This window comes from Corvus moneduloides, chromosome 16 (genome assembly GCF_009650955.1).
Source record: "Corvus moneduloides isolate bCorMon1 chromosome 16, bCorMon1.pri, whole genome shotgun sequence".
NCBI lineage: Eukaryota > Metazoa > Chordata > Aves > Passeriformes > Corvidae > Corvus > Corvus moneduloides.
The window spans coordinates 15982762-16008430 of NC_045491.1; the positions used below are offsets into that span (position 1 = coordinate 15982762).

A 25669-nucleotide genomic window follows, 5' to 3' on the forward strand; every position below is an offset into this window, starting at 1 on the left:
AACCCTGGGAATAAGGAACAGCATTGGACCTGATGGAGAAGGGCATGGCAGGACCGTGTGGATGCCCCTCTCTATCCCCTGGCAGCAGAGATAGTGGGAATCTCAGGCTTTGCCCTGAACAGATGAATTCCTGCTGGCTTCCATTTGGTTGAATATTCCTGGGGATGTTTTCTCTGCCACGTGGGATGCTGGGATGAGTCTCACACCCGTTCCCTTTGCAGGCTGCAGCAGCTGGATGACGAGAACAGCGAGCTGAGGTCCTGTGTCCCCTGTCTGAGAGCCAACATCGAGAGGCTTGAGGAGGTGAGGCCAGGGGCTGCCTGGTTTTGGGATGAAATTCTGGCTTCGGGATGAATTTCCATGACCATGAGTTCCATTTAATGTGACAAACCAGTTGCTTCCACTTCCCAGGTGCTGCAGACCCCACTTTGGACAGCACTATCCCACAGTTATCCTTGCAGTTCCCCGCTGTTCAGCCCGGAAGCTGGGAATAAAACCCTGATAAATCTCCCTGTGGCAGTGGCTGCTCGGGAGGGGACTCGTGCCCTCTTGTGGAAGCTCGTCCCCATCCCTGTCCCCATCCCTGGGGCCAGTCCAGTGCAGGGGAGGAGGAGAAGGAGCAGGGATGCTCCATCCCCGTGTCCTGAGGTTTGCAAGTTGCGTTTTCAAAGATCCGTGTCACCTCCCAGCCCCTGTCCCTGTCACTCTGCTCAGGATCCAAGGCCGTGCAGGGCTGGAGGCTTCCCGAGGCTCCTTGGCATGGGCAAGAGCCTCATCTTTAGAGATGGTGTGGGTTACAGGTGGGACACCTGGAACGGGGGCTGCATTTTGTCTCTGCCAAGCTTGGGGCAGAGTTAAGGTTAAAACTGAAGTGAAATCAAACCTCCTCAGCCAGCTGAAGGGCCTGAGGTATTTTATCCATGTTTAATCCCACGGGAGAGCACTGCAGATCCATCCCTCCTGATGTCTTCATCTGCCAGGACCTTGTGAGCACAGCTGAGGCTGGGGGCAGGAAAGCCCTGGTGGCTCTGAGGATAAATTCCCTGCCGTGGTGTGTTCAGCCATGAGAGGCTGGGTTTGATCCATGCAGAGCCCTTCTCCTCTTCCCCACAGTTAATGGGATGAAGGAGGAGCAGGAGGGGCAGTCACTGCCCCTGCCTGCCCAGGAGAAGCCTGGCTGGTGAGCTGCTCTCTCGTCCAGTGCCCAAAAATCAGGATTTTGTTGTCAGTGTTGCCTTTCCTGCTGGTGTGGTGCCTTTGGTGCTGCTCCATGGAGCAGGACACCCCCGAGCCAGCAGCTGGAGCTCCCCACAGAGCTGCCCCTCAGCCCTGTGTGCCATGGGCCATCCATCACCAGCACTGGAGGGGGTCCTGTGGCATTTGGGGAGTTCTGAAAGCCAAAACCTTTCCCATGGGACTGGAAGCTGTGAGCCTGGGGAGGGGCTGAGCTGGTCACAGGCAGAAGGTGCTGCTCTAGGGCCTGTTGGCCTCTTCACCTGCATCCCAAACGTTCAGCTGAGGCTTTGAGGATGAGAGGGGAACAGAGCTGGGCTGTGTGTTTGACATCCTGGCTTGAACTGGTCTGTTCCTTCTTGGATCAGCCCTCAATTCAAACCTTTCATATCTGAATCCACGAGGGAAGTAAAGATCTCGGATTCAGGACTTTGCTGAAATCCAGACACAAGGAGCCTTATGATTTAATGTCTCTTCTTGGCCCAGAGCCCCCGTGCCAGCCCCAGTCCCTCCCAGCCCATCCCACAGCAGCATCGTGCTTCCCAGAAAACGGCACAAGCGTGGATATCCACATGGATTTACTCTGGAGCCATCCCTCAGCGCTGCATTGGTGTGTGGCTGCCAAAGCCTCGGGCCCTGGTGCCCTGAGCAGATGAAATCCCAGCAGGCAGAGCATTCCTGTGCCTCAGGAGAGGAGCATTCCCTGCAGAGCGAGCGGGAATGGCCCCGGCAGCGCTGAGCCGGGCCAGGCCCCCTCACTGGGGCTTCCCATGTCCTTACAGGAGAAGCAGAAGCTGCTGGATGAGATCGAGGACCTCACTGTGCAGCTCACTGAGGAGCAGGAGAAAAAGAGGAAGATGGGGGACAAGCTGAGTCAGGAGAGGCACCAGTTCCAGAAGGAGAAGGAGTCGACGCAGGAGGTGAGCAGAGTCTGGGCCTGCCACAGCCCTGTCCCCAAAATGTGGGAGCCTGGCCTTGGCAGCCTCTCCAGAAAAGGGAGTGACCTCAGGAGTGGGTGTGACTGGAGCAGTTGGTGCCTCCTGGGCAGAGGAAGGGGGTTCAGCAGCTGAGCTGCAGCACCTCAGTCACTTCTGCTGCTCTGAAATTCATCCAGCGTTGTCCCTGCAAGGGCTCTGTGCCACCCTGGCCCCTGCCCTTCCTGCCTGGAAGGAGCAGTGCCAGAGGCACCTGGAGCCAGCGGGCAGGAGGACAGGGGGTGAGAGCTGAGTGCTTGCAAGCAGGATCTCCCAGGCCTCCCATCACCTGTGCTTGCTGATTCCAGCTGGAGGCCCAAGCAGGGCTGGCTGGGGTGGCAGAAGAGCTCTGAGCCCAGATGGGAATTTGGTGTCACTGTGGTGTCACTGAGGGCTCTGGGCGAGGTGGGGACCCAGGGAGCTGCCTGAGGAGGGACCCACATTGCTGAGGGGTCTGTGCTGCTGCAGACCCAAAGCCAGCATCTTTGGCCCTCCAGCAAGGTCCTTCCAGGGCTGTGCTCATGGATTTTAGAGCTCCTCATCTCCTGCTTGCCGGAGGTGTGAGGGACGAAGGGGAAACCAAGTGTCCCCAGAAAGGAATTTAATCATGGAATGGGTTGGGTTGGAAGGGACCTCAAAGCCCATCTCCTTCCACCCCCTGCCCTGGGCAGAGACACCTTCCACTGTCCCAGGTTGCTCCAAGCCCCATCCAACCTGGCCTTGGACACGTCCAAGGGATCCAGGGGCAGCCACAGCTTCTCTGGGCAGCAATCCTGCTGCAGCAATCCTTGGAGCTGCTCCCACACCAGCCACATCCAGAGGGTGCTGCCGGATCTCCGGGGTCTGTGGCACTGAGTTGTCCCCTTGCCTTGCTCTGCAGCTCATCGAGGACCTCAGGAAGCAGCTGGAGCACCTGCAGCTGTTCAAGCTGGAGGCGGAGCAGCGCCGGGGCCGGAGCAGCAGCATGGGGCTGCAGGAATACAACAGCAGGACACGGGAGACGGAGCTGGAGCAGGAGATCAAGCAGCTCAAGCAGGTAGGGAGAGCTGGGCTGGCAGGGAAGCAATTCCCTGACACCAAGGGAGGACCAGCAAGGTGCAGGGGTTCTGTCCCAAGGGATGGAGTGGATCCAGAAGCCTTGTCCTGGGAGAGGAAGGCTAGTGCTTTCTCAGGGACAGCAGGAGCCTTTCTCTCTGCTGTGTTCCCTGGATCTCCCCAGGGTATCTCATGCTTCCAGAGGTTCTCCAGGCTCTGCTGAGATGGAGTCAGCAGCCCATGTGCTGTTCCCAGCACTGTGGGAGCTGTGTTAGGGTGAAAGCCCCTGCCTTTCCCCAGCTGGATCAGCTCTGAGAGCACCAGGGGCTCCAGCAGCGTGTGGTTTGTGTGTGTGAACAGGATAACAGGAACCTGAAGGAGCAGAACGATGAACTGAACGGGCAGATCATCAACCTGAGCATCCAGGGAGCCAAGAACCTGTTCTCAGCCTCCTTCTCTGAGTCCCTGGCAGCAGAGATCAGCTCTGTCTCCAGAGATGAGGTACGTGCCATGAGGAGCTGCTGGCTCAGGCTGCACCTTCCTGGGTGCCTCCACCTGGGATGGCCTGGGAGGGGCTGATGTGCCCCGTCTGTGGCCCAGCCCATTCCCAAAATTCCCCTGAAAGCTGACAAGAGCAAAGAAATCCCCACACAATTATCTGTAGAGCTCGCAGGGCTTACCCTGCCTGCCAGCCCTTCTTCCTGGGAACAGGGCAGCTGCTCCCTGCCCGTCTGCTGATTCTGGCAGCTCTGCTTTGCCTGCCCTGGGACAGCCTTCCCCTTCCCAGGACACTGCAGCCACCACGGGCTGTGTCCATCTGGCCAGAGCTGTCTTAAAATGCCTGGGAGCCAGGACATTCCCCCTGGAGATCTCCACTTCCCTGAACGCCAACCACGGGTGGCTGAGCCTGTGCACAAGAACTGGAATTAAATCTTTAACACCCCAGCAAGTGGGAAAACACACCTGCAAATTTTGGGGATCCAGTGGAGATGAGATGCTCTCTGCTCTCTCCATCAGGCTGAGAGGTTGAGGAAGGACAGGAGTGAGCAGAACCAGTTTTCCCTGGCCACTTAAACAGGGTCAGGAATATCCCACTCCAGGGAGACACCCATGGAGGCACAGAGCCACGGGAAGCCCTCGGCAGGGTCAGGCGGTGACCTCTCCCTCCCTTTCCTCCCTCTCCTGCAGCTCATGGAAGCAATCCAGAAGCAGGAGGAGATCAACTTCCGCCTGCAGGATTACATCGACCGGATCATCGTGGCCATCATGGAGACCAATCCCTCCATCCTGGAAGTCAAGTAAGGGCGGCCGGGAGCCGCCGGCTGCGCTCGTCGGGTGGATTTGGTGCTCTGAGAGGATGAAGAGGGACTCCAAACGTCTTTGCTCTTGATGAAGGCACAAGGAAGCCTCAGGTCGGGGGTGACTGAGCCACAGACCAGGGAAAAGGAAAACCAGCAGCTAGGCTTTGCTGTCTGACTCCGTTACGTTGAAGCCCTTCTGGCTGTGGAGGGTGAAAGGGAACGTGGAGAAGGAGCTCAGGCAGCGGACGCTGGGGGAAGTGCCTGTGACGCTGGGGACTGTCCCGACAGGCGAGGCCCATCCCAGGGCTGCTCCGAACCGCGGGAGGACGGGATGGAGATGGAAGCGGCGGCGCTGCCTTTGCCCTGCTGCCCTGCCCAGCCCGAGCGTCTGCTGTGCCAAAGTGTCCCTGACACACTTGCTGGGCAGAGCTGGGAACGAGGGGAGCGCGTCCCGGACTCGCACAGGGTTGGGGTTTGGTTTTGGTTTGGGGTTTTGGTTTTTTTTTTTTAATTAACTTAATGCAAATGTCCTCATCCCGCTGGCTCAGCCCATCCTGGCCCCGTGCTCCTGCTGGGGCCGGCTGCGTGCGGAGCCCTCAGGGGCTGCAGGGGCAGCCCGGGAGCGTTGGGGACAGGGCGTGAGCGCAGTTGGTCACCTGCCTCCTTATTTATTTCTGCTGCACTGTCGGCACATCTCGGCATCCCGGCTCCGCTCCCTCCTCCTCCCTCCCTCCTCCTGCCGGGCTGAGGTGGCTCCGGGGGGAGCTGTCACTCGTGCGCAGCTGGGGACAGACACACGGGCTCTGTGTGGCACCGGGGCAAGGCTGCGGCTCCTCACCAGGTCCTGGCCGCCTCTCCTTGTCCCGGCGAGGGACCCGCAGCGCTGTGGGAGCTGCCGCGGAGAGACCCGAGCTCCCCACCTCAGCTGCCCCTGGCCCGGGGACAGCTCCCATTGCCAGCCGGAGCAGGGCTCTGCTGGAGATCGCTGCAGCCCTGGAGGGAGAGCCTGCTCCGGCCGCCGTGCCCGCGCTCCCTGCTCATCCCTGGCATCGGCCGGGCTGGGATCTCTGTGCCGAGGGGGAGAGGAGCCGGAGAGCACCGCGGCAGCTCCCTGGGAAACAAAAGCCATGTTTACATCAGACAGCGCTGGGCTCGCTGGCACAAGCGGCCGTGGCACAGCGTGACCCCGGGAGCGGCCGCTCGGCCCCTGCTCCCCTGGGCTCCCGGGAGGAGGCAGCCAGCGGAATCCCAGGGCTTGGCTTCAGCCAGCGCCTCCTCTTCCTGCTTGTCAGGTTTTCGGAATGCCGGAGCGGCCTGGGAGCAGAAGCCGCAGCGATCCCGGGGGGTGCCTGCTCCTCCCCAAACCCCCTCCAGCCCTCGGGGTGACCCTGCCCGGGGAGACGTGGCCGCTGTCACCGCCTTATCCCGGGGGACCCGGCCGAGCCACGGCCACGTCAGCTCCGGGTGCTCATCCCCCAGAGCCCCTGCTCTGGGGCAGGGGGGCCACGGTGAGCCCCAAACCCCGGGGCAGCTCCTGCATCCCAGCCCTCCCTGCCTCCCTCCCTGCCTCCCTCCCTGCCCCGAGGCCGCGGGAAGAAGCCACGTAATGTACATTTCCAGAGAAGCTTTGGGTGTAAATCAGTGTATACTTGGAGAGGGAAAATTTTTCTATCTTGTAGAGTAGGTATTTTTATAGAATGAAGGTTGATCCATTTTTTTAATACTTCAAAAGAAGAGAGAAATGTATCTGTGTATACACAAAAGCATATATATATATATATATATGTATAAATATATAAATATTGGAGATCTGCCTTTCTCGACTTGGGATCCCGGATCCCCAGGTCTCAAACAATCGTTTGTTTTTTCCTGTCGCTCTCACAGAGGTACTGTAACTGTAAATAAGCACCGGGGAAAAAAAAAAAAGTTTTAAGCAAACAAAAAGCACTGACTTGCACATTCACCATGCTTTAAAGTCCCTACAGAGAGAGAAGAACAGAAACAAAACAAAAACTGTACATCCCGAAAATGTTCCTCTTTCCTGACCGGTATGTGAAGGAAATCCCCCAAAAAGAGGCAAAAATGGTATTGTCTTAACTGATGTATCAATTCTTGTCGGATTAAAAGCTGTTACTATTCCTGCCCGGAGACTTTTTTTCCACAGAGGTGGATTGGAGCATCCCAAGGATCCGAGTGCTGGATCTCCAGTGGGGCTGGATCGAGTGGAAATGCTCCAGCACCAAGGAGTGCCCTGATTTGGGGAGGATGAGGATGAGGATGAGGATGAGGATGAGGGAGGCTGGACCTGGCTGGAATGCCCTGATTTGGGGAGGATGAGGATGAGGATGAGGATGAGGGAGGCTGGACCCTGCTGATTCCAGAGGAATCAAGGTCAGAGGGAGCCAAAATCTCCCCAGCCGGCCCAGCTGTGTGGGTGGGAATGTGGGAATTCCCCCTTCACCTTCCTGGAGGGTCCCGGTGGGGTGAGGGGCCGTCGGAGCAGATCCTGCTGCCCAAGGACTGGGCAGGCTGGGACAGGGACTCTGGGTCTGCTCCAGGCAGGAACACGGAGCTTTCCCTTCCCTCACACCGGGAGAGCCCCCTGGGAGCACTCGGCTGTTCTGAACTGCTCCAAAAATCCCTTAAACGCCCTCACCTCCCTGCTAAGCTGCTCCCCACCCCTCTAAGCCTCCTCCACCCCTCCCCACCCCTTTAAGTCGCCCCAAAGGGCCTGAACGTGCAAAATCCCCTCCCAGCTCCCGCTGTGCCTCCGGATGGCTCCAGACTGTTCCTCTGAACTGCTCCGAGCAGCCCTGGAGCTGCAGCAGAGCTGGAGAAAGGCACTGACACACCCTGAGTGCTCTGAAACCTCCCAGATGGCTTCAAACTGCTCCACACTGCTCAGGGCAGCACCGAGGCTCCAAAACAGCCCCAGAGCTGCCCCAAAAAGTTCCTGACATGCTCTAAAATGTCCCAGAGCTGCTCCAAAACATCCCAGAGCTGCCCCAAAACATCACTGACATGGTCCAAAATGTCCCTGACTTGCTCTAAAATGTCCCTGAGCTGCGTAAAACATCCCAGAGCTCCTCCAAAACATCTCTGAACTGCTCTAAAATATCGCTGAACTCCTCTAAAACCATCCCTGAGCTGCCCTGAACTGTCCCTGAGCTGCTCTAAACCATCCCTGAGCTGCCCTGAGCTGTCCCTGAGCTGCTCTAAACCATCCCTGAGCTGCCCTGAAAGTCCCTGAGCACCTCTAAACCATCCCTGAGCTGCCCTGAATGTCCCTGAGCACCTCTAAACCATCCCTGAGCTGCTCCAAATCACCTCTGAGCTGCCCTAAACTGCCCCCAATATGCTCTAAACCATCCCTGAGCTGCCTTAAAACATCTCTGAGCACCTCCAAAGCATCCCTGAGCATCTGTAAATCACCTCTGTAGCACTCCCAACTGCCCTACACCCTCCAGGCAGCTCCAGAGTGCACCAAAGATTTCCCTAAAAGCCTCTAAAACATCCTTAAAAAAATTCCTCTGGAATCTCGACCTCCAGCGTCTCGAAGGTGTTCTAGAAATGGGGGAAGTAAATAGCTCTGGGGGTGTTTCTGTGGTGCTGGGTGGCTTCAAGGAGCTGTAAATCACCTTTGAGCAGCTCGGGCTCTGGAAGGATGGTGCTCTGGCCGTTACTGAGCCACTTGAACTGCTCAAACAGCTCTCGTGCTCCAACCAGCCCTGAAAGGCACCAAGATGCTCAAACTGCCTCGGAGTAGCACTTGAAGCTCTCCAAACTCTTCTAAAACTCCTCGAAATAGCTCAAAACGGATCACAGAAAGAGTCTCGTGGCAGCTCTGAAGCTCTCCAAGCCTTCTCTGTGCAGCTGTGAAACTCCTCGAGTGCCCCAACAGCCTCCAAAAGGCCCTTGAAACCCCTCTGCACCTTCCTCATGTACCTCTCAACAGGGTTAAAACTTTTTAGTACCATCTCTAAACTCAGTTTGAAACCACCCTAAACCCCCTCGGAATGACATCAGAGGGGCACAAGCAACCCTGAAACGGCTCCAAAGCTGCTCAAAAACTCATAAAAAATGATCAGAGCTGCTCCAAAGCACTCCAGCTCTTCTGCACCTCCTCTGAAAGGGGCTCTGAACGGCTTAAAATCTCTCCAGCCTTTTCAAAACTGCTCCAGAAAAGTCCTAAAGCTCTGAAGGTCTCTGCATCCTCTGGAACAGCTCCAGAGCTGGTCCCAGCACAGCTCCAGGTCTTCCACCCAGCTCAGAGGCTCAGCACCGTGACAAACCCCAAATCCTGGGGTCAGGTCTGGGCCACTCATGACAGGAAAGACACTGAGGGGCTGGAGCGTGTCCAGGGAAGGGAACAGAGCTGGGGAAGGGGCTGGAACCCCAGGAGAGGCTGAGGGAGCTGGGAAAGGGGCTCAGCCTGGAGCAAAGGAGGTTCAGGGGGGACCTTGTGGCTCTGCACAAGTCCCTGACAGGAGGGGGCAGCCGGGGGGGGGGTCGGGCTCTGCTGCCAGGGAACAGGGACAGGAGGAGAGGGAACGGCCTCAGGCTGGGCCAGGGGAGGTTTAGGTTGGATATTGGGGAAATTCCTTCATGGGAAGGGTGGTCAGGCACTGGCACAGCTGCCCAGGGCAGTGCTGGGGTCACCATCCCTGGGGGGATTTAACAGTGGATGTGGCACTTGGGGACACGGGGCACAGCCTTGGCAGCGTTGGGGGAATGGTTGGATTTGATGATCTCAGAGGCCTTTTCCAACCACGAGAACCCTGTGGTTCTATGAGCCAGAGGGCACTTCTGAATGCCCCCAAAGCCTGGCCACGACCAAGGCCACCACGATCACGTCCCACGTGCCCTGGCCATGTCCTGTGTGCCCACAACAGGGCTGGATCCAACAGGACTCCATGGCCGTGTCCCGCCTGCCCCATCCGCGGCAGGAATGTGCTCCGAGCTCTGCTGCAGGAGGACCCTGTGTGGAGAAGGCATTTCCAGCTCCTTCCCCTTCCTCATCTGCTGCCGATCCCGGGACGGGGCTGGGATGGGGTTAACCCTTGGCAGCCGGGCTGGGAGGGAGGATGGCCCCAACCCTGGGCTAAGGGGGCAGCCCCAGTGCAGACCCTCACCCCGGGGTGCTGCCTGTGCCACCCTGTGGCACTTGCCGTGGGCAGGAGCACCTGGGATGCTCCCGGCGAGCGCGATCCCCAGGGAGGGTCCAGGAGCTGCGGCGTGAGACACAAACCCTGGCAGGGACACACCGGAGGGTGGTGACACCCCAGCAAAGACCCCACACCCAGCAGAGAGACAGCGACAGCAGCTCTGCCTGTTCAGGCCATTGTCCTCCTCTTGCTCCAAGCTGGAAATTCCTGGGTGATGCAGAACTTGCGGAGGAGAGTGTGCCTGAAACTCCCCGCCACCAGAGCCTGGGAGGGCCCCCCAGCCTGCCTGGGACCTCCCAGCCTGGCCAGGAACTCCCCCCCACTCTCTCTGGGACCCCCAGCCTGCCCGGGACCCCCAGCCGGGGGCTGCAGCATCCCAGTGCCCCGGGATGGGGCGGGCGCGGCGGGGCCGGCGGAGCTGCGGGGGCCGGCCCGGGGGAGGAGGGGGGGTCTCGGGCCGGGGCGGGGGCGCAGGCAGGACCTCCCCCTCCCCTCCCCTTCCCCTCCCCTCCCCCGGCCGGTCCCCTCCTCTTTCCCCTCCCGCCGAGGGCAGCCGGCGCCGGCCCGTCCCGTCCCGGGGCTCGGTGGGCTCCGCTGCGCTTCCCCGGCGCTGCCCCCTCCCCATGCGGGGGTCCCGGGTGGGCGGCAGCCCCGGCCCCCCCCGCCCCGCCATGGCCCGGCTCTCTGTCAAGGAGCACCTGGACGGGATCCTCTCCGACTTCGAAGGTGCGGCCGGGGCCGGGGACCCCCCCTCGGGACTCCCCCACTCGGGGCTGGGTGTCGTGGGAGGAACGGGGGGTGTCCTCCGGGGCGGTAAATGCTGCTGGTTGGGCATCTTGGGGGACGGGGGTGCCCTCCAGGGGCTGAGCATCGTGGGGGGCTGCGCTCCCCCCGCCCGGAGGCTGATTTTGGGGGCGATGCTGCTGGCTGGGCTTTTTGGGGGGGGCTGGGCTGCCCCCGAAGCGGGGAGCATCGGGCACTGGGTTTCGGTCCGGGGCTTTTGCTGCTGCTGGGCTGGGGGCCTTGGGGCGGGCTGAGCATCGTGGGGGGCTGGGATTGAGGGGGGGATGCTGAGCTGGGCATCCTGGGGGGTCTGGGGGGCTCCCCGAGGTCTCAGCGTCGTAGGAGCTGCGCTCCCCCCCGGCGGCTGGGTACGGGGTGGAGGGGGAGGTGTTAATGTCCCCGGGGGCTGCACATCGTGGGGGGGTGCGCATGGTGGGGACACGGGGTGACCCCTCAGGACCGGGCATCGTGGGGGGCTGCGCTGCCCCCCGGGGGCTGAGTATCGTGGAGGGGGGATTGCTGGGCTGAGCGTCTTTGGGGGGCTGAGCGTGTGGGGAGAGGGGATTTCCCCCGGACTGGGCATGGTGGGGGGCTGCTCTCCCCCTCAGCCCGGGGGGGTGCGGGGGTGCTCTCGGGGGGTGCGGGGATGGGGTGGGCAAGGGGGGCTACCGAGGCTGCGGGGAGCGGGGGAAGGTGTGGGACCCCCCCTTTCCCGTGCTCGCGGTGTTCCTGTGCGCGCTCCCGCGTGTGCGCGCTCCCACCGCGGACCGGGGGCTGCGGGGGGGCCGGGGCCGGGCCGGGGCCGGGCCGGGGGCGGGCGGCGAAACCCGACCCCGGGGCTGCTGCTGCCCTCGCCGGGGAGGAATGTGTGCACCTACCCCGGGCACCTTAACCCCGCCGCTGCCGGCTGACGCCCCTCAACCCCCGCCAAACCCCCACATCCTCCCGCCATCCCCCCAAACCCCCCGCTGAACCCCTAAACCTCCTGTCACCCCTGCTTTACCTCCCCCCAACCCCCAAGCACCCTGCCACCCCTCTAAACCTCCTGCCACCCCATTTCAACATCCCCGCCTTCACCTCCTGCCAATTCCCCTTCACCTCCAAACGTCCCCCTTCGCCCCCTGCCACCCCCACTTCGCCCTCTGCCACCCGGCAGCCGCCTGCCACCCCCACCTTGCCCCGCATCCCCCCTCACCGCTCCCCCTGCCCGTCACTCCGGACACCATCTGGGGTCTGGATGAGGCTGGGTCAGGGGCCAGAGGCAGGTTTGGGGTAAAAGAAGGCATTTTGGGCGGTACCAAAGCAGAGACATGGATGTGGGGAGGGGGCAGGCGGCCCCGTGACCCCGTGGCCCCCGGCAACCCGGCCGGTGGGGCAGGGCTGGACCGGCCACAGAAATACCTGCCCTGGGGAGAGCTGTGATTGGCAGCGCCCACAGCCCGGCCTCTGACCCCTGCCCTGCCCCGGGCACGGGGGCACCTGGGGAGGGGACAGGGAGGGACCTTCACCACCCCGCTGCCCCCGGCTCAGCGGCTGAGGAAGAGGAGGGCGACGGCGGGCTGGTGCCAGCGGGTGGGGTGCGGGGCCGGCTGGCACACATCCCGGCCCGGGGGGATGCAGGGGCGCAGCGTGGGCCGCTTCCCGGAGCCCCCCGGGGGGAAGCAGCCGCCCGGCGCTTGGCAGAGGGGGCGCGGAAGGCTCCGGGGGGAACCTGGGCCCCCCGCGCTCTCCCCGCAGCCGCGGAGCCGCTGCCGGCACCACGCGGGGCCCGTCGGGCAGAGCCGGCCGGAGCTCCTGGGGAGCCTCGTGCGGGGCTGGGAGGAAGGAGGGGGCGGCTGCACCGTGGGGGCTTCACGGGGGTCACCCCCATGGGGACACGGTCCCCACATCCTCTGCCAAGCGCCCGGAGCCGGTGCCAGCAGGAGCTTTGCGCCGGAGCCCGGTGCTGCGATACCCCTGGGGAGCCGAGGGGGCCCGGGGGGGGGCTCGTTGGCACCCGAGGCTGTGCCGTGGGCTCGTGGCTGCCGTGAAGCCGCGTGGGAGGCTCAGCAGCAGCCACCAGAACGGGCTGTGACAGTCCCGCCTGCCGTCAGTGGGCTCCAGGGTTAACGCCCGGGAAAGGGCAGGAATCCTTCCCGGCGGCTGCCTGGATGGACGCAGGGGGAGAGGGTCAGGCGGGGATCCGGTTACTCGGCCGGATCCCTTTCAGGGGGAATAAAGCGGGCAGTGTGCTGCGAGGGGAGCTGGCGGCACCGGCCAGATAAACCGGGCAACAATGATAAAACCCGCGGGGACAGCGCCGCGGGGCTGGGGAGGAGCTGGCGCCGGGCTGGGGTCCTCGGTGGGACGGGCTCGTAAGCAGGGGGCACCTCTGGGTGGTGGGGGCACGCACATGGGGCTGGGGAGGGGACAGGTGCCATCGGGTGCCGCTCTCATGCCACCGTGTCTCTCTCTGTCCCCAGCGCTCAAGAAGTCATTTGAGGCAGAAGATGGGGACGAGGCACCCGGCTGCCCCCTGTCCCCGCTGTCCTCAGGCACCGGCGAGAGCCACCAGCCACTGCAGCCCGGCCACCCGCCCCGCTTGGGCAGCGTCCCCGGCCCCAGCCCGGCTCCCAGCCCCGTGCTGCGGACCCGCCTGGCCACTGGCCTGGCCACCGGCCCAGCCAACGGCACCGCCGGCACCGGCATCGCCCGCGCCGCCTCCTTCCAGGGCCGCCTGGCCTTCGCCACGGGGCCGGGCAGTGACGGGGAGAGCCAGCGCAGCTCATCCTCCAGCCTGGAGAGCCCCGCGCCCACCGGGCCCCCCCCAGCCACCGGGCAGCCCCCCGGCCGCCAGCCCCGGCTTGAAGAAGGTCCCGTCCCATGGCAGCGTCTTCCCGGTGGAGCTGGATCATCCCCTCCGCGGGGCCGCTGCCAGCCACGGCTCTCTGCCAGCGCTGGACCTGCACATCGCCGAGGAACCGGGCTTGGGGACGCCGTGGGGCACCCAGAGCTCTGCACCCCAGCCTCGCACTCACCAGCCTTCCTCCTCATCCTCCTCCTCCTCCTCCCTGCCCCCATCCGATGGCACAGAGACAGCCCCGGGGCTGCCCCCGCTCCCCGAGGGTCCGGGGGGGTGGGACACGGCCCCCCGCGTGGTGCCCCGGCCGCAGCGGAGGGTCACCCTCAGTGCCAGCCCCATCCCGTCCCGCCGGCCCCCTCCTCAGCCCTGGGGACAGGGGGAGGCAGCCCCGGCCGCCGCCTCCGCGGGGAGGGCCGAGGGGCTGCCACCACTGCCAGCCCCCCAAGCCGCCACCTTCAGGCTGGTGTCGCAGCCGCAGACGGTGCAAGTGAGCTCCCAGCCCGCCTTCCTCGGGGGGCTGGTGCTGGTGCCGGCCCTGGGGATGCCGGGGCTGATGGGACCACGGGGACCCCGCGTGGTGGCAGCGGCTCCCGGCGAGGCCGCGGACGGCAGCGGCGCAGCGGTGACGCCAGAGCACGGTAGGACTCGCTCTTGTCCCCGTCCCCTCTCTCCATCGGGCCCCCCTTGGTGGGCGCAGCGCTGCCAAAACCCCGCATGAGCTGATGCCAGGGAGAGCGTGGAGTGACAGTGACGCTGGGGACAGAAGGAGCCCCGCCAGCTCGCTGCTCCTCCGTGCCGGGGCCCAGGGGCGCGTTGGCTGTGGGGGGGCCGAAGGCGCGGAGCCGAGCGCGGAGCTGGCGGCGCTCCTGGCCCGCCCGTCCCCGGGGTGCCTGGCGAGCTGCCCGCACCGCCCCGGCGCTAATTGTTTTTCGCGGCGCGGGCAGACAGGTCGGGACACATGTGCCCCATCGCGCCGGGCCCCGCGCGTGCCGCCTATCGCCGCGATCTTGTCCCGCGTCCAGCGCTTTCTTCCCCTCTCATCCCTCCTTGCTTGGCACGGGCATGGATCCTGTTCCTCCCTCCCCGTGGGGCGCGGGAGGTGGCGGGGGGCCAAGGTGCGCCAGGGCACGCTCGGCGTGCGCCGAGTGCCGCGGGGAGCGGTGCCCGGCTCCCCGGCACGGCCGTGCCCTCGGCTCCCGCCGTGCCCTCGGCTCCCACCGTGCCGAGGTGGGCACTGCCAAGCCCATGCCCGTCCCCAAGCACGGGGAGGGGGTACCCCGGTGTTCCCCTTCCCAGCGGCTGCTCCAGGAGGGCCGGAGGGCGCCGGGGTGGCCGGGAGACGGCTGCCACCGCCGGTGCTCCCTGGTTGGATGCTTGGGGCTCTTTGCCCGTCTCGCTGGGCTGTCGTGGAGCCGCCGTCGCCGGGCCCTAAGTACTGACGCGGCGAAGGCATCCATACATCTGCTCCAGGCCGCGGTGAATCATCCCCCAGCAATGCTCGTGTCCCTGCTGTCCAGCCAGCCCGGCTGCCCCGCTGCCCGCGGCTCCCCGGGCGAGGGATGAGGCTGGGGACGAGCCCGGGTCATGAGGACACGGGGGAACAGAGCCTGAGGCTGAGCCAGAGTGATGGGGACACTGGGGGACAGTGCTTAAGGCTGAGAGAGGTGATGGGGACACTGGGGGACAGTGCTCAGGGCTCAGACAGGTGATGGGGACAGGGATATGGTGTTCAGGGCTGAGTCAGGGGTGATGGGGACACAAAGGGACAGCAGTTGGGGCTGCGACAGGGTGACAGGGACATGAGGACATGGTACTTGGGGCCAAGCCGGGGTGATGGGGACACGAAGGGAAGGTGCTCAGGGCTTAGACGAGATGACAGGGACACGGTGCTCAGGACCAAGCTGCGGTGATGCAGCTGTGCTCAGGGCTGAGCTGGGGTCAGGGGGACACGGTGCTTGGGGCCAAGCCAGGGTCACAGGGAGACAAGGGACAGTGCTCAGGGCTGTGACAGGGACACGGTGCTCAAGAGCAAGCCGGGGAGATGGGGAAATGGGGACACGGCGCTTGGGATGGAGCCAGGGGGATGAGGGGATGGTGCTCAGGACAGAGCTGTGTTGGTGGCCGGCAGCCAAGCGCAGCGTGCCCAGGCTGGGGGGGACACATGAGCCAGAGGGCAGCGAGTGGCACCGGCTGCCCTGCAGATGGCCCGGGCCTGGCAGGGGGCTGGCAGACACTGCTCGGGCACAGCGGTTTCTCTGCCAGGAAGAGGTGGGAACGTGCTGTTTCCTCTCCCGGGAGGCCACCCCGGCCCCCAGCCTCTGACACCCGTGGGTAGCCCCGGGGCGCCGAGGCACGGTGGGTCCCACACTCCATAGGAGGAAGCTCCAAGTGAGCCGCCGGCCGCCGCATTTCACTTCCACGCCGGGTCGCCCACGCAGGGCCCGGGGCGAGGAGGAGGAGGAGGAGCGGAGGAGGAGCCGTGGGCAGCAGCCGCCCTCTGCCTTGCACCCCAGGAGCCATTTGGCCCCGGTGACCAGCTCTCGGCGGCAGCAGCCCCGGCTCCGGCCGGCTCGCCCAGGTAGGGATGGCGTGGTGGCAGCGGGCAGGGCGGTGTGCGGGCAGGGAGTGCTGCCACCGGGGCTGGGTGACTGTCCCCTGTCCCCAGCAGTGCAGCAGGCGCAGGGTTTTGCTCCATGGTTCACTTCTGCTTCTGCTCACCGACGGTCCCCAGCCACCCCCAGCCCCGTCCCGTGGCTCCCACCCGTGCCACGGCCAGACGGACGGGCTGGCTCCGAGTCCAGCTGCAGATGGGGATTGTCACCACTGTCCCCTTGGGTAGTGTTCGGCACTGGGAGAGGCACTGGTATTTCTGGGTCAGCCCAGCTGGGCGGGTAGAGCTGTGGTGTGGCCGGGGCAGTGGGTGCATCCCCAAAATTCTCCATCCCTTTGCCAGAGGGGTCAGCTCCCTTGTGCTGGATCCGGAGCCACGCTCTCCCCATCCCATGCCCGGTCGCTCGGTCCAGAGCAGTGGTGAGCAGCTGGACAGGGAGCTCCCATCCCAGCTCGTCCTCTCCCAGCACCCTCCACCCTTGAAGCTTTATTACAGGCTTCCCGGGGAACTGGCCAATTAACCCTGCATCAGTAATTAAATCCATGGAGGAGACCACGGACCCGGGATTACTTGTCCCTGTCTGGAAAATAAGAGCATCTGTGATGAGTCCTGGAACAGGTCTGGCTGCAGGAGCCATTTGCCCCGGAGCTCCGTGGGGATGCCAAAGAGTTTCCGCGTGGCCACCCGGCTGCTGGCCATTGCCACCGGGGCTTTTTGGCAGTGAGGACAGGGGCACGGGGGGCTCTGGACCCGTGGGGGAGGCAGCCTTGGGCGCAGCACCCGGTGTCACCCCGGCCATGCCCTCTGGCTGTGGGTGTCTCCTTGGTGCTGCCACTGGCACGGCGCAGGACAGTGGCTGAGCCCCTGCTCGGGGGCTGCACCCTGGGGACCACCCCGGGGAGCTGGGGGGTGGCAAGGAGCAACCCCTGCCTGCTCCCTGCCTGCAGTGTCCAGCCACCCTGCAGTGTCCAGCCACCCTGCCTGCAGTGTCCAGCCACCCTGGATGGCTCCAGCGGCTGCATCACTTGTTTCTGGAGCTGTCCTGGCAACAGCCAAGGATGGCAGGGACTGGGAAGGGGGGCCAGGGTGGGGGTACAGGGGGCCGATGTCCCCCGGGGAACAGGGTTGCAATAGCTTTTGGGGTCCCCTCCCTGATGGGGACCTCCCATCCCACGTCCCTGCCAGCCTGTGGAACGCCCTGTGGGCACGGGCGGTGCTGGGTGGGTGGGTCCCGGCCGGAGTGGGCATCCTGCCCTCCCCCAGCCCCCCCAGCCGGGTGTCACCGCTGTCACCAGGAAATCCGCGGCTGTTTCACCACTTCCGAGGAACATCCCGACCCACGGGGGCGCAGGGGGAGCTGGGACACGCGACACTGCTGTCCCCAGCCCTGCCACCACTCTGGCACCCAGTGGGCTCAGGGTGCTGGGTGGCTCCCACGCCGGGATGCCGTTGCCATGGCAATGGGGGGGTGTTCATCTCCATCGCCTCCTGGTACCCCGGGCTGGCTCAGGCTGGCCCCTGCCCACATGCCCCTTGTCCCCCGGCTGCGTGGCACACGGACATGGTCTCAGCAGGTCCCTCACAGCCTGGGCCATCGCAAGCTGCCGCTCCAGCCTCGCCGGTGCCAAGCGCCGGCTGGCACATACGGGGGAGGCTGCGGCGTGGGGGGACGCAAGCGCCGTGGGGCACTGCGGCAGTGGGGCGAGTGGCAGGGCCACCACCCCTTGTCCCACCCCGCCGTGCCGGGGCTGGGCACAGGTGCTGCTGGGGGACGCAGGAGGGGGGGAGCACAGTGAAGGGTGGTCCCCGGTGCCAGGAAGCCCGTGGGTGCCAGTGGGGAATGTACCCACAGCCAAGCACTCCCACTCCCATTCAGTGCCACCGCAGCCACCCACGGGGGTGATGGGGGCCGAAGTGAGGGTGTCCCTGTGCCATGGGAGGGGTCCCCATCCGTGCTGGCCTGGCTGGGAGGCCGAGCAGCGCCATGTGCTGGGTGGGCACAGCCGGGTGGGCACAGCCTTCCCCACCCACCAATCAACCGGCAAACCGGGCGCGGGGGCTTGGCTGTGGTGGGGAGGGGGCTGCGGGGGGCGGGATATTGCCATGCTGGTCATGCGTGGGAGCGGCAGCCCCGGCGGAGCCGGGTTGGTGCCAGCCGGGAGCCGACGGAGGGAAGGGGCCGGGCCGCGGCGCCGCCGGGGATGGGGGTGCGGATGGCGCCCAGGGCACCCCCCCGCCCGTAGCGGGTGCTGAGCGAGGGCACCGCGGCGCCGAGGTAGGAGCTGAACAATGGCCGTGCTGGGATGCAGCAGCAGGAGGAGGAGGAGGAGGAGGAGGAGGAAAGGGATTTGGGGCTGCCGCACAAAGGTGGGGCGGGCACGGGGTTCTGGTGGCCCCCGGGCTGGGACACGCTCCGGGCACGGTCCCCCGGGCAAACCCCTCGTGTCCCTTGGGGCTCGGGGTTGTGCCGGTGATTGCGCTGCACCCCCGACACCCCCGGTGCCCCTCGCTCGGCAGTGCCCAGTGCCCGGGTACAATGTGGGTACAGTGTGGGGTGGCACGTCCTGCCCTGGGGCCGGAGCCCCCCGCGTGTGCGGGGGCCGGAGCGGTGCTGCAGGAGGTGGCCTGGCGTGGGTGACCGCGTGGGCTGGGCAAAGGGCGCTGGCCGTGGCCGCGGTGCCCGACGATCGCACAGCAACCGGCGGCACCGTGGGATCCGCTGGCACGACCACCCCAAAGATGCCTCTGGCACCTCCCCGGACCCTTCGGCGTGGCGGGGGGGTGGCGTGCCCGTGTTGCCATGCCGAGCCTCACCGGCTCCCAGGAATGTGCCGGGGCTGCGTGCCCGCCGGCACGGCCGCTGCTGGGGCAACGCTGCCGGCGCAGGGGTGGGCACCGAGGGGTGGGCACCGAGGGGTGGGCACCGAGGGGTCCAGGCTCACCGCCTTTGCCCACCCCGCGGTGCAGGGAGCAGCCTGGAGCCCGAGGAGCGCAGCATGGAGCCGCCGGCCGTGCCGGAGGAGGAGGAGGAGGAGGCGGTGCCCCTCTCCGTGGCGCCCGGCCCCGTGGGTTGCCAGCTCTTTGGATACGTGGGAATCGAAGCTGTGCTCGACCAGATGAAAATCAAAACCATGAAGACGGGCTTTGAGTTCAACATCATGGTTGTGGGTGAGCGCCGGGCGTGGGGGTTGCTCCTGGTTGGGGTGGGAATACTGGCTCTGATTCCGCCATGCCTGGGGAAATCATGCTTTTAAGGGATTTTAAGGAAATTTAAGTGATTTTAACTGATTTAAGTAGCAAACAATTGGAAAGGAGCAATATCTCGCACCCCATAACATGGTGATGCTGATGGGTGAGGTCATCCCACCCTCTGGGAGGCTCCCAAATGGATATTGAGGGGCTATCACCTTGGGGAATAAATTTGGGAAATAAACAGGACTAGCCCAATCTCTGGGATGCTCCCAGATGTGTACCAGGAGTTATGGCCTTGGGGAACAAATTTATTCCTGGGATAAAATGGATTATCCCAACCTCTGAGATGCTCTCAAGTGGATACCAAGGGATTGTTGCCTGGGGAAGACATTTATTTGGGGATAAACCAGAGTTACCCCAAACTCTGGGTTGCTCCCAAGTGGATATCAAGATGTTACTGCCCTGGGGGACAAACCAGAGCTGCCGGTGTTCCCTCAGGGCAGAGCGGGCTGGGGAAGTCCACGATGGTGAACACCCTCTTCAAGTCCAAGGTGAGCCGCAAATCCTCACAGCCCGGCCAGGAGGAACGTATTCCCAAAACAGTGCAGCTCCAGTCCATCACCCATGGTAAGGTCACCACTATGGGGTCGTGTCCCACCAGCCCCTGGGAGAAGCAGGGGGCTGGGATGGGGGTCTGAAGCCACGTTCACAGCCTCAAAACATCCCCCATGACTGGTCCCTGCTTCTCCCCAATGCTTCATCCCCCCAACCCACCTCTCTGCCCCACAGTCATCGAAGAGAAGGGGGTGAAGATGAAGCTGACAGTGACTGACACACCAGGGTTCGGGGACCAGATCAACAATGAGAACTGGTAGGACAAAAGGGGGTGCAGGAGCCCGGCTCAGTGGGTGGCAGTTTGGGGTAGGGGTTGAGCTCAGGTGCCGTCCCTCAACTCCTCATCCTCAGCTGGGACCCCATCATGAAATACATCAACGAGCAGTACGAGAGGTACCTGCGGGAGGAGATCCTCATCACCCGCAAGAGGAAGATCCCGGACACTCGGGTTCACGGATGCGTCTACTTTGTCCCCCCCACAGGTCACTGGTGAGTCCCCACTCACAGCACCCATAGGTGGTGGGCTCATTATGAGGTGGTTTTGCCACCCTGGCATGATGGTGGTGGTGCGGTCACCCTGGGGTGACTCTGGAGTGGTGGTAGTGGTGTGGTCATCCCGTGATGACAGTGGTGGGGTGGTCACTATGGGGTGGTTATGTCACCCTGGGATGATGATGGTGGGGTCACCCCAGGGTGACAGTGATAGGGTGTCACCCTGGGGTGGTAGTGGGGAAGGTCACCTCAGGGTGATAGTGCTGGGGTCACCTCAGAGTGGTGGGGTTACCCCACAGTGACAGAGGTGGGGACACCCTGGGGTGATGTTGGTCCTTGTCAGGCTGCGCCCACTGGACCTGGAGTTCATGCGGCGGCTCAGCAAGATCGTCAACGTGGTGCCGGTGATTGCCAAAGCTGACACGCTCACCCTGGAGGAACGGGCAGAGTTCAAGCAGCGGGTGAGGACAGCTCCCAGGGGGGTTCCCGGGGTGCCCCATGTCCCCTCTGGCCCCGGCTCAAGCCCTGTATCCCACAGATCCAGGAGGACCTGAAGATCCACGCCATCAGCGTGTACCCACAGGAGGACTTCGACCAGGACCCCGAAGACAGGGCACTGAACGACAGGATTCGTGTGAGTGCCGGGATGCTGGGATGGAGGGGGCCGGCCCCTGGGGAGCAGGGTGGGGGACAGGGACCCTGGGGACCCTGGGGGAGCATCACCTGGAGCAAGCAGAGCCTCTGTGCCAGCAGGAGAAGATCCCTTTCGCCGTGGTGGGGGCAGACCAGGAGCACCAGGTGAACGGCAAACGGGTGCTGGGCCGCAAGACCAAGTGGGGCATCATTGAAGGTGAGCAGAGCCCCTCACACCCCCGGCCCTCGGCAGGCACGGGGAGCAACACCCACGGGTGTCCCTGCCTGGGTGGGTGCCGAGCCACAGCACATGGCACGGAGCTGTGCCGGTGCTCTGGTGGTACCCGGAGCGTGCCAGGATGCACTGCCCGAGCATCCCAGCACCACTGAGCCCTCCTGCCCACCCTGCCCCTCTGCCTTGCTTTGCAGTGGAGAACCCGGCACACTGCGAGTTCCCCCTCCTGCGGGACCTGCTGATCCGGTGAGCAGGGGACAGGGTAGGGAGTGCTGGAACCCCACGGGGTGACAGCAGCGTGAGTGGGACAGTGACATGATGCCCTTCTTCCCCCTGCCATCCCGGGCAGGTCACACCTGCAGGACCTGAAGGACATCACCCACAACGTCCACTACGAGAGTTACCGCGTGCGGCGGCTGAACGAGAGCAACCGGCCAGGGCCGAGCCCCCTCAATGGGCTGCCCGCCAAGGGCGAGGCCAGCAGCCACCTCTGAGCCACCTTGAGCCCCCCAGAGCCACCACTGGACCCCGTGGCAGTGCCCACCCCTGCCCACCATGGCTGTGCCAGGAACCTACCTGGGGTGAGGAGCTCCCCCCAAGAGTGCCCAGCTGCCCTGACATGGGTCCCTCATCCCCAAGCTCTGCCATGGGCACAGACCCCTGGACCCTGTGTGACATTAAAGGTTAATCCAGAGCCTTCAACCTTCACCCTCCTGCTGGACTCCCCACTTTTGATGTGCCACCACCCTCCTGTGCTGCTCTGGCTGCTGGGCCCCCCCCAGGAACCCTGGGGAAGTGGAGGTGCTGCCTGTGGGGTGTGACCAGGATGCAGATGCCCTTCCCATGGTCACCTCATCCACCATGCCCGGTGACGGCAGCTGGCACAGCTGGACTTTGAGCCACTTATCAGGTGGTGGAGGTTCTGGGAGGGGAGCAGAGGTGCCGGAGGGGTGTGGAGATGTTGCTTGTAAGGGTGTGAAGGCGCTACACCCAGCTGTGGCACCCTCCTGTCAGGAGCACCCATCACAGGGTGCAGCCCCTAAACCCCTCAGGGGCACCCAGTGGGTGCTGCCCCGCTGGCTGCCAAGCCCTGGCACCTGCCAAGGTGTGTCAGGGTGGCCCCCCTGGTACTCCAGGGGTGCTTGAAAGGCTCCTTTGTGCCTCCTGCTGTGGGCAGGGCTGCGGCTCGCTGCCAGGATAGTGGCACATGGTGGCTTCCTGCCCGCCCCGGCCCCACTGCAGCGCTCGGCGTCACCGCCCTTTGCCCAGCCCCGCGTTAATGATCCACCCGCTCCGTGCCCGCCAGCCCCAGCAGCCACCCGGCGTGGTGGCAGCGGCAGCAGAGCCGAGGGTCCTCAGCACGGGCGGCTCGGGGGGGCTGGCAGCTCCTTGCCCCGCACCCCACCCCTCTTCCCCAGCGCCCAGATAAGAGCGGCTGCGGGCAGCACCCACTGCCCAGCGCGGCGCGGGCACAGAGCGGCCGGACCATGGCCGTGGCCACGGTGAACCTCCGCGCCCTGACCTCCTGGGTGGGCATCGCCCGGCTCTTTGCCGTCGTGCTGTCCTGCCTCGCCTTCAGCTTGGTGGCCTCCACCGGGGACTTTGGGGGTCCCTACGGGACGTGGTGCATGTTCACGTGGTGCTTCTGCTTCGTTGTGACGCTGCTGGTGCTGCTGCTGGAGCTGCTGGAGCTCTACCCCCTGCTGCCGCTCTCCTGGGATGACTTCACCTCAGCTTTCTCCATGCTGGCGGCTCTGATGGTCTTCACCTCCTCGGTGATCTTCCCTGCCACCTTCATCATCAGCCCCTGCAGCAGCAACCAGTGTGCCCGGCAGGCCGTGGCCACCACCGCCTCCTGCCTCTGCTTCCTCGCCTACGCCGCCGAGGTGGCGCTGACCCGCGCCAAGCCAGGGGACATCAGCAGCTTCCTCTCCACCGTGCCTGGACTCCTCAAGGTCTTTGAAGCCTACGTGGCTTGCCTGATCTTCTCCTTGCTGGATGAATACGATGGGGAACCTGGCCTGATGTGGTGCGTGGCTGTCTACTCCATCTGCTTCATCATCACCCTCCTCATCATCATCTTCACCATTGGCCGCTGCCTCACCTACATTCCCTGCCCACTGGAGAAGATGCTGGTGGGGTACAACTTCCTGGCCCTGCTGATGTACCTCACCACCACCATCCTCTGGCCCCTCTACAACTTCAGGGGACGCAGCCGCCCCAACCCCTGCAACAGGAACTGCTCGTGGGACAAGCACCTGGGGGTCACCTTCCTCACCATCTTCAACCTCATCGCCTACTTGGTGGACTTGATCTTCTCCACCAGGATGGTCTTTGTCAGGGCACCTCCCTAAGGGCTCGGGGAGGGGCTCGGGGTGGTGGGACGCGGCTGGGTGCCGGTGTCGGTGCGGGGCTGCTGGCAGAGCTGAGGAAGAGGCCAGATGCCTCGGAAAGCTCCTCGTTCCCGTGCCGGAGCAGAGAGCCAGGGGGTGCTCCCAGGGGTGCGCTCAGCCCGGGGCCCCAGGGGCTGCACTGACAGGGGGGCTGCAGGGGCCACGAGGGGCTCCCAAAACCCCGGAGCTTGAGAGGATTCGGGATTAAATTGGGTCATTTTTCACTTGTTTCTGCCTCCTCTTTCTTCCCCTTCTCAACTTTCTGCAGGATCCTTGCTGGGGGGTGAGAAACTGGGGGCACCATCGGCACTGGGGTGACTTTGGGGGGCACCAGCAGCACTATGGGGGCACCAGGCTCCAGCAAATCCTTTCTCCTCCTTGTTGACTCGGCACTGGAGTGAAGCAGGGCATGACCAGGAAAAGCCCAACCCGGATGCCTTTTCCTTGGCACCTGCACGGGGCCCCGCCAAACAGGTTCAGGAGGAATGCAGCTGTTGGGGGGGCTGAGAGCCCGCCAGGTACTTGTCACCAGCATGGCCGGGTCCTTGTCACCATCACAGTCACCCCAGTGGGAGCCCTGCTGGGTTTGGTCCCAGCCACATAGGCCAGAATTCCCGTTTGGGGGCTGCTGTGCTGTCCCCTCCCTGGGGGAAAATGGGGATGGGGGGTGGCTGCTACCCAGAGCCACCAGAGCTGGGGGTGCTGACACACGGCACCGGGGGACAGTGACACCACAGGCTGGTATGTGGGAAGAAGGCAGGGGAAGGTGTGCCTGCGGGCAGAGCTCCTGGCACCGCATTCCTAGATGTGGGATGGGTACCCGTGGGGCACCCTGGCAGGTTTTGGGGCCACTGTCCCCACGCTGCTCCTTAGGCCACTGCTTGTCCTGGCCACAACCTCAGGCCATCCCTGCTGCCTCAGGGCTGCCGGGGCCATGTCAGGGCCCATCACTGCTGCGCTGGGGCTCACAGGGTGACACAAAGAGGGGTCCCCACCACTAGAAGATGGCACAGACTGGCGACCGCAAAAGAGCCCACAGGTGCCCCAGTGCCTGGGCAGGTGGGACTTCCATGGCCAGTGCCAGGACCACTGCAGTGCTGGGTCCCAGCACCGCCAGTGATGGCAACACCACAGGGTGGCCTGGTGGGAGTCCCCTTTGCCCGATCCCTGTCCCCACAGTGGCCATCATGGTGGCACTGATGGGCTACTCCCCTGCACCCCAGGCAGCGGGGCTGGAGGGAATGGCAGAATTTTGGGAGGAAATAACAGGAAAACGGCAGTGGTGAGGCATAGCCCAGTGCAGCACCCGAGCACTGGGTACTGACGGTGCCCAGGGTGATGGAAATGAGTGGAGGAAGGAGGACGGGAGGCACGGGGAGTGACAGAGGTGTCACTGGTGATGAGCTGTGCTGGCAATGTATGGCTGTGGATGGCACGTGGGCAGTGCCAGCACGTGGGGTGTGGTGAGGCTGGGGGAACAGGGGCTGGGCTGGCAGTGGGGTGCAGGTGAGTGGCTGGAGGAGGTTTGGGGATTGCCAGTGGGAGTGCAGCCCAGGAGCCCCATCAGGGCATCTCCCACCTGGGGCACACAGCGGGTGCTGGGGGTTGCTGGGAGGACCTGAGACCTGGTGGGTGCGGGAAGCCCTGCTGCCGTGCCGTGCCGTGCCGTGCCGTGCCGTGCCGGGGGTGCCCCAGTGCCAGTCTCTGCGGTGCCAGAGGAGCCCTGGCGCTGGAGGGTCTCTCGGTGCCGTGGTGCCGGTGTCACTGTCATTGCGGTGCGATGCCAGTCCAGGTCCGGTGCCGGTGCGGTGCTGGTGCGGTGCCGGTCCAGGTGCGGTGCCGGTGCCGGTGCCGGTGCCGGTGCGGTGCTGTGCCGGTCCAAGTGCGGTGCGGTGCCGTTGCAGTGCCGGTGCCGGTACGATGTCGTGCCGGTCCAGGCGAGGTGCGGTGCCGGTGCGGTGCCGGTGCGGTGCCGGTGCATTCCTCCCCCTAGGGGTCGGTGTGCCGCGGCGCGGGAGGCGGTGCGGGGGGCGGCTCGCTCCTGCGCACGGCCCGGGACGGCCGGGGCACGGCGGCGGCGGCGGCGGCGGCGGTGGGAGCGGGCACCGCCGCGGGCCGGTGAGTGCGGGCAGCGGGAGGGGCGGCGGGGCTCGGCCCGGAGGGAA

The 25669-nt window shown here is 64.5% G+C and overlaps 3 protein-coding genes across 8 annotated transcripts in view; all 3 read left to right on the forward strand.

Moving 5' to 3' along the window:
* Nucleotides 1-6686, forward strand: part of RAB11FIP3 (RAB11 family interacting protein 3) — a 75053-nt gene extending 68367 nt beyond the window's left edge. For all 6 annotated transcript variants that reach the window (XM_032125920.1, XM_032125921.1, XM_032125922.1 and 3 more), the window contains 5 exons: nucleotides 222-303; nucleotides 2016-2153; nucleotides 3088-3243; nucleotides 3603-3743; nucleotides 4431-6686. In XM_032125920.1, coding sequence (XP_031981811.1) covers nucleotides 222-303; nucleotides 2016-2153; nucleotides 3088-3243; nucleotides 3603-3743; nucleotides 4431-4544 — 631 coding nt within the window. In that variant the 3' untranslated portion in view covers nucleotides 4545-6686. The remainder of the gene's footprint in view (nucleotides 1-221; nucleotides 304-2015; nucleotides 2154-3087; nucleotides 3244-3602; nucleotides 3744-4430) is intronic.
* A 3578-nt stretch (nucleotides 6687-10264) lies between these two features.
* SEPTIN12 (septin 12) lies at nucleotides 10265-21819 on the forward strand. The gene is given in 12 exon segments (XM_032125927.1): nucleotides 10265-10434; nucleotides 12954-13288; nucleotides 13290-13971; nucleotides 18912-19112; nucleotides 19635-19763; nucleotides 19926-20007; nucleotides 20103-20240; nucleotides 20587-20704; nucleotides 20782-20877; nucleotides 20997-21093; nucleotides 21306-21357; nucleotides 21461-21819. Coding segments are annotated over 12 exon segments (2178 nt in total). The 5' UTR covers nucleotides 10265-10331; the 3' UTR covers nucleotides 21606-21819.
* A 100-nt stretch (nucleotides 21820-21919) lies between these two features.
* LOC116451938 (myeloid-associated differentiation marker-like) lies at nucleotides 21920-23732 on the forward strand. Its single transcript, XM_032125936.1, is given in 3 exon segments — nucleotides 21920-22345; nucleotides 22348-22410; nucleotides 22413-23732. Coding segments are annotated over 3 exon segments (1143 nt in total). The 5' UTR covers nucleotides 21920-22318; the 3' UTR covers nucleotides 23466-23732.
* The last annotated feature ends 1937 nt before the right edge of the window (nucleotides 23733-25669 follow it).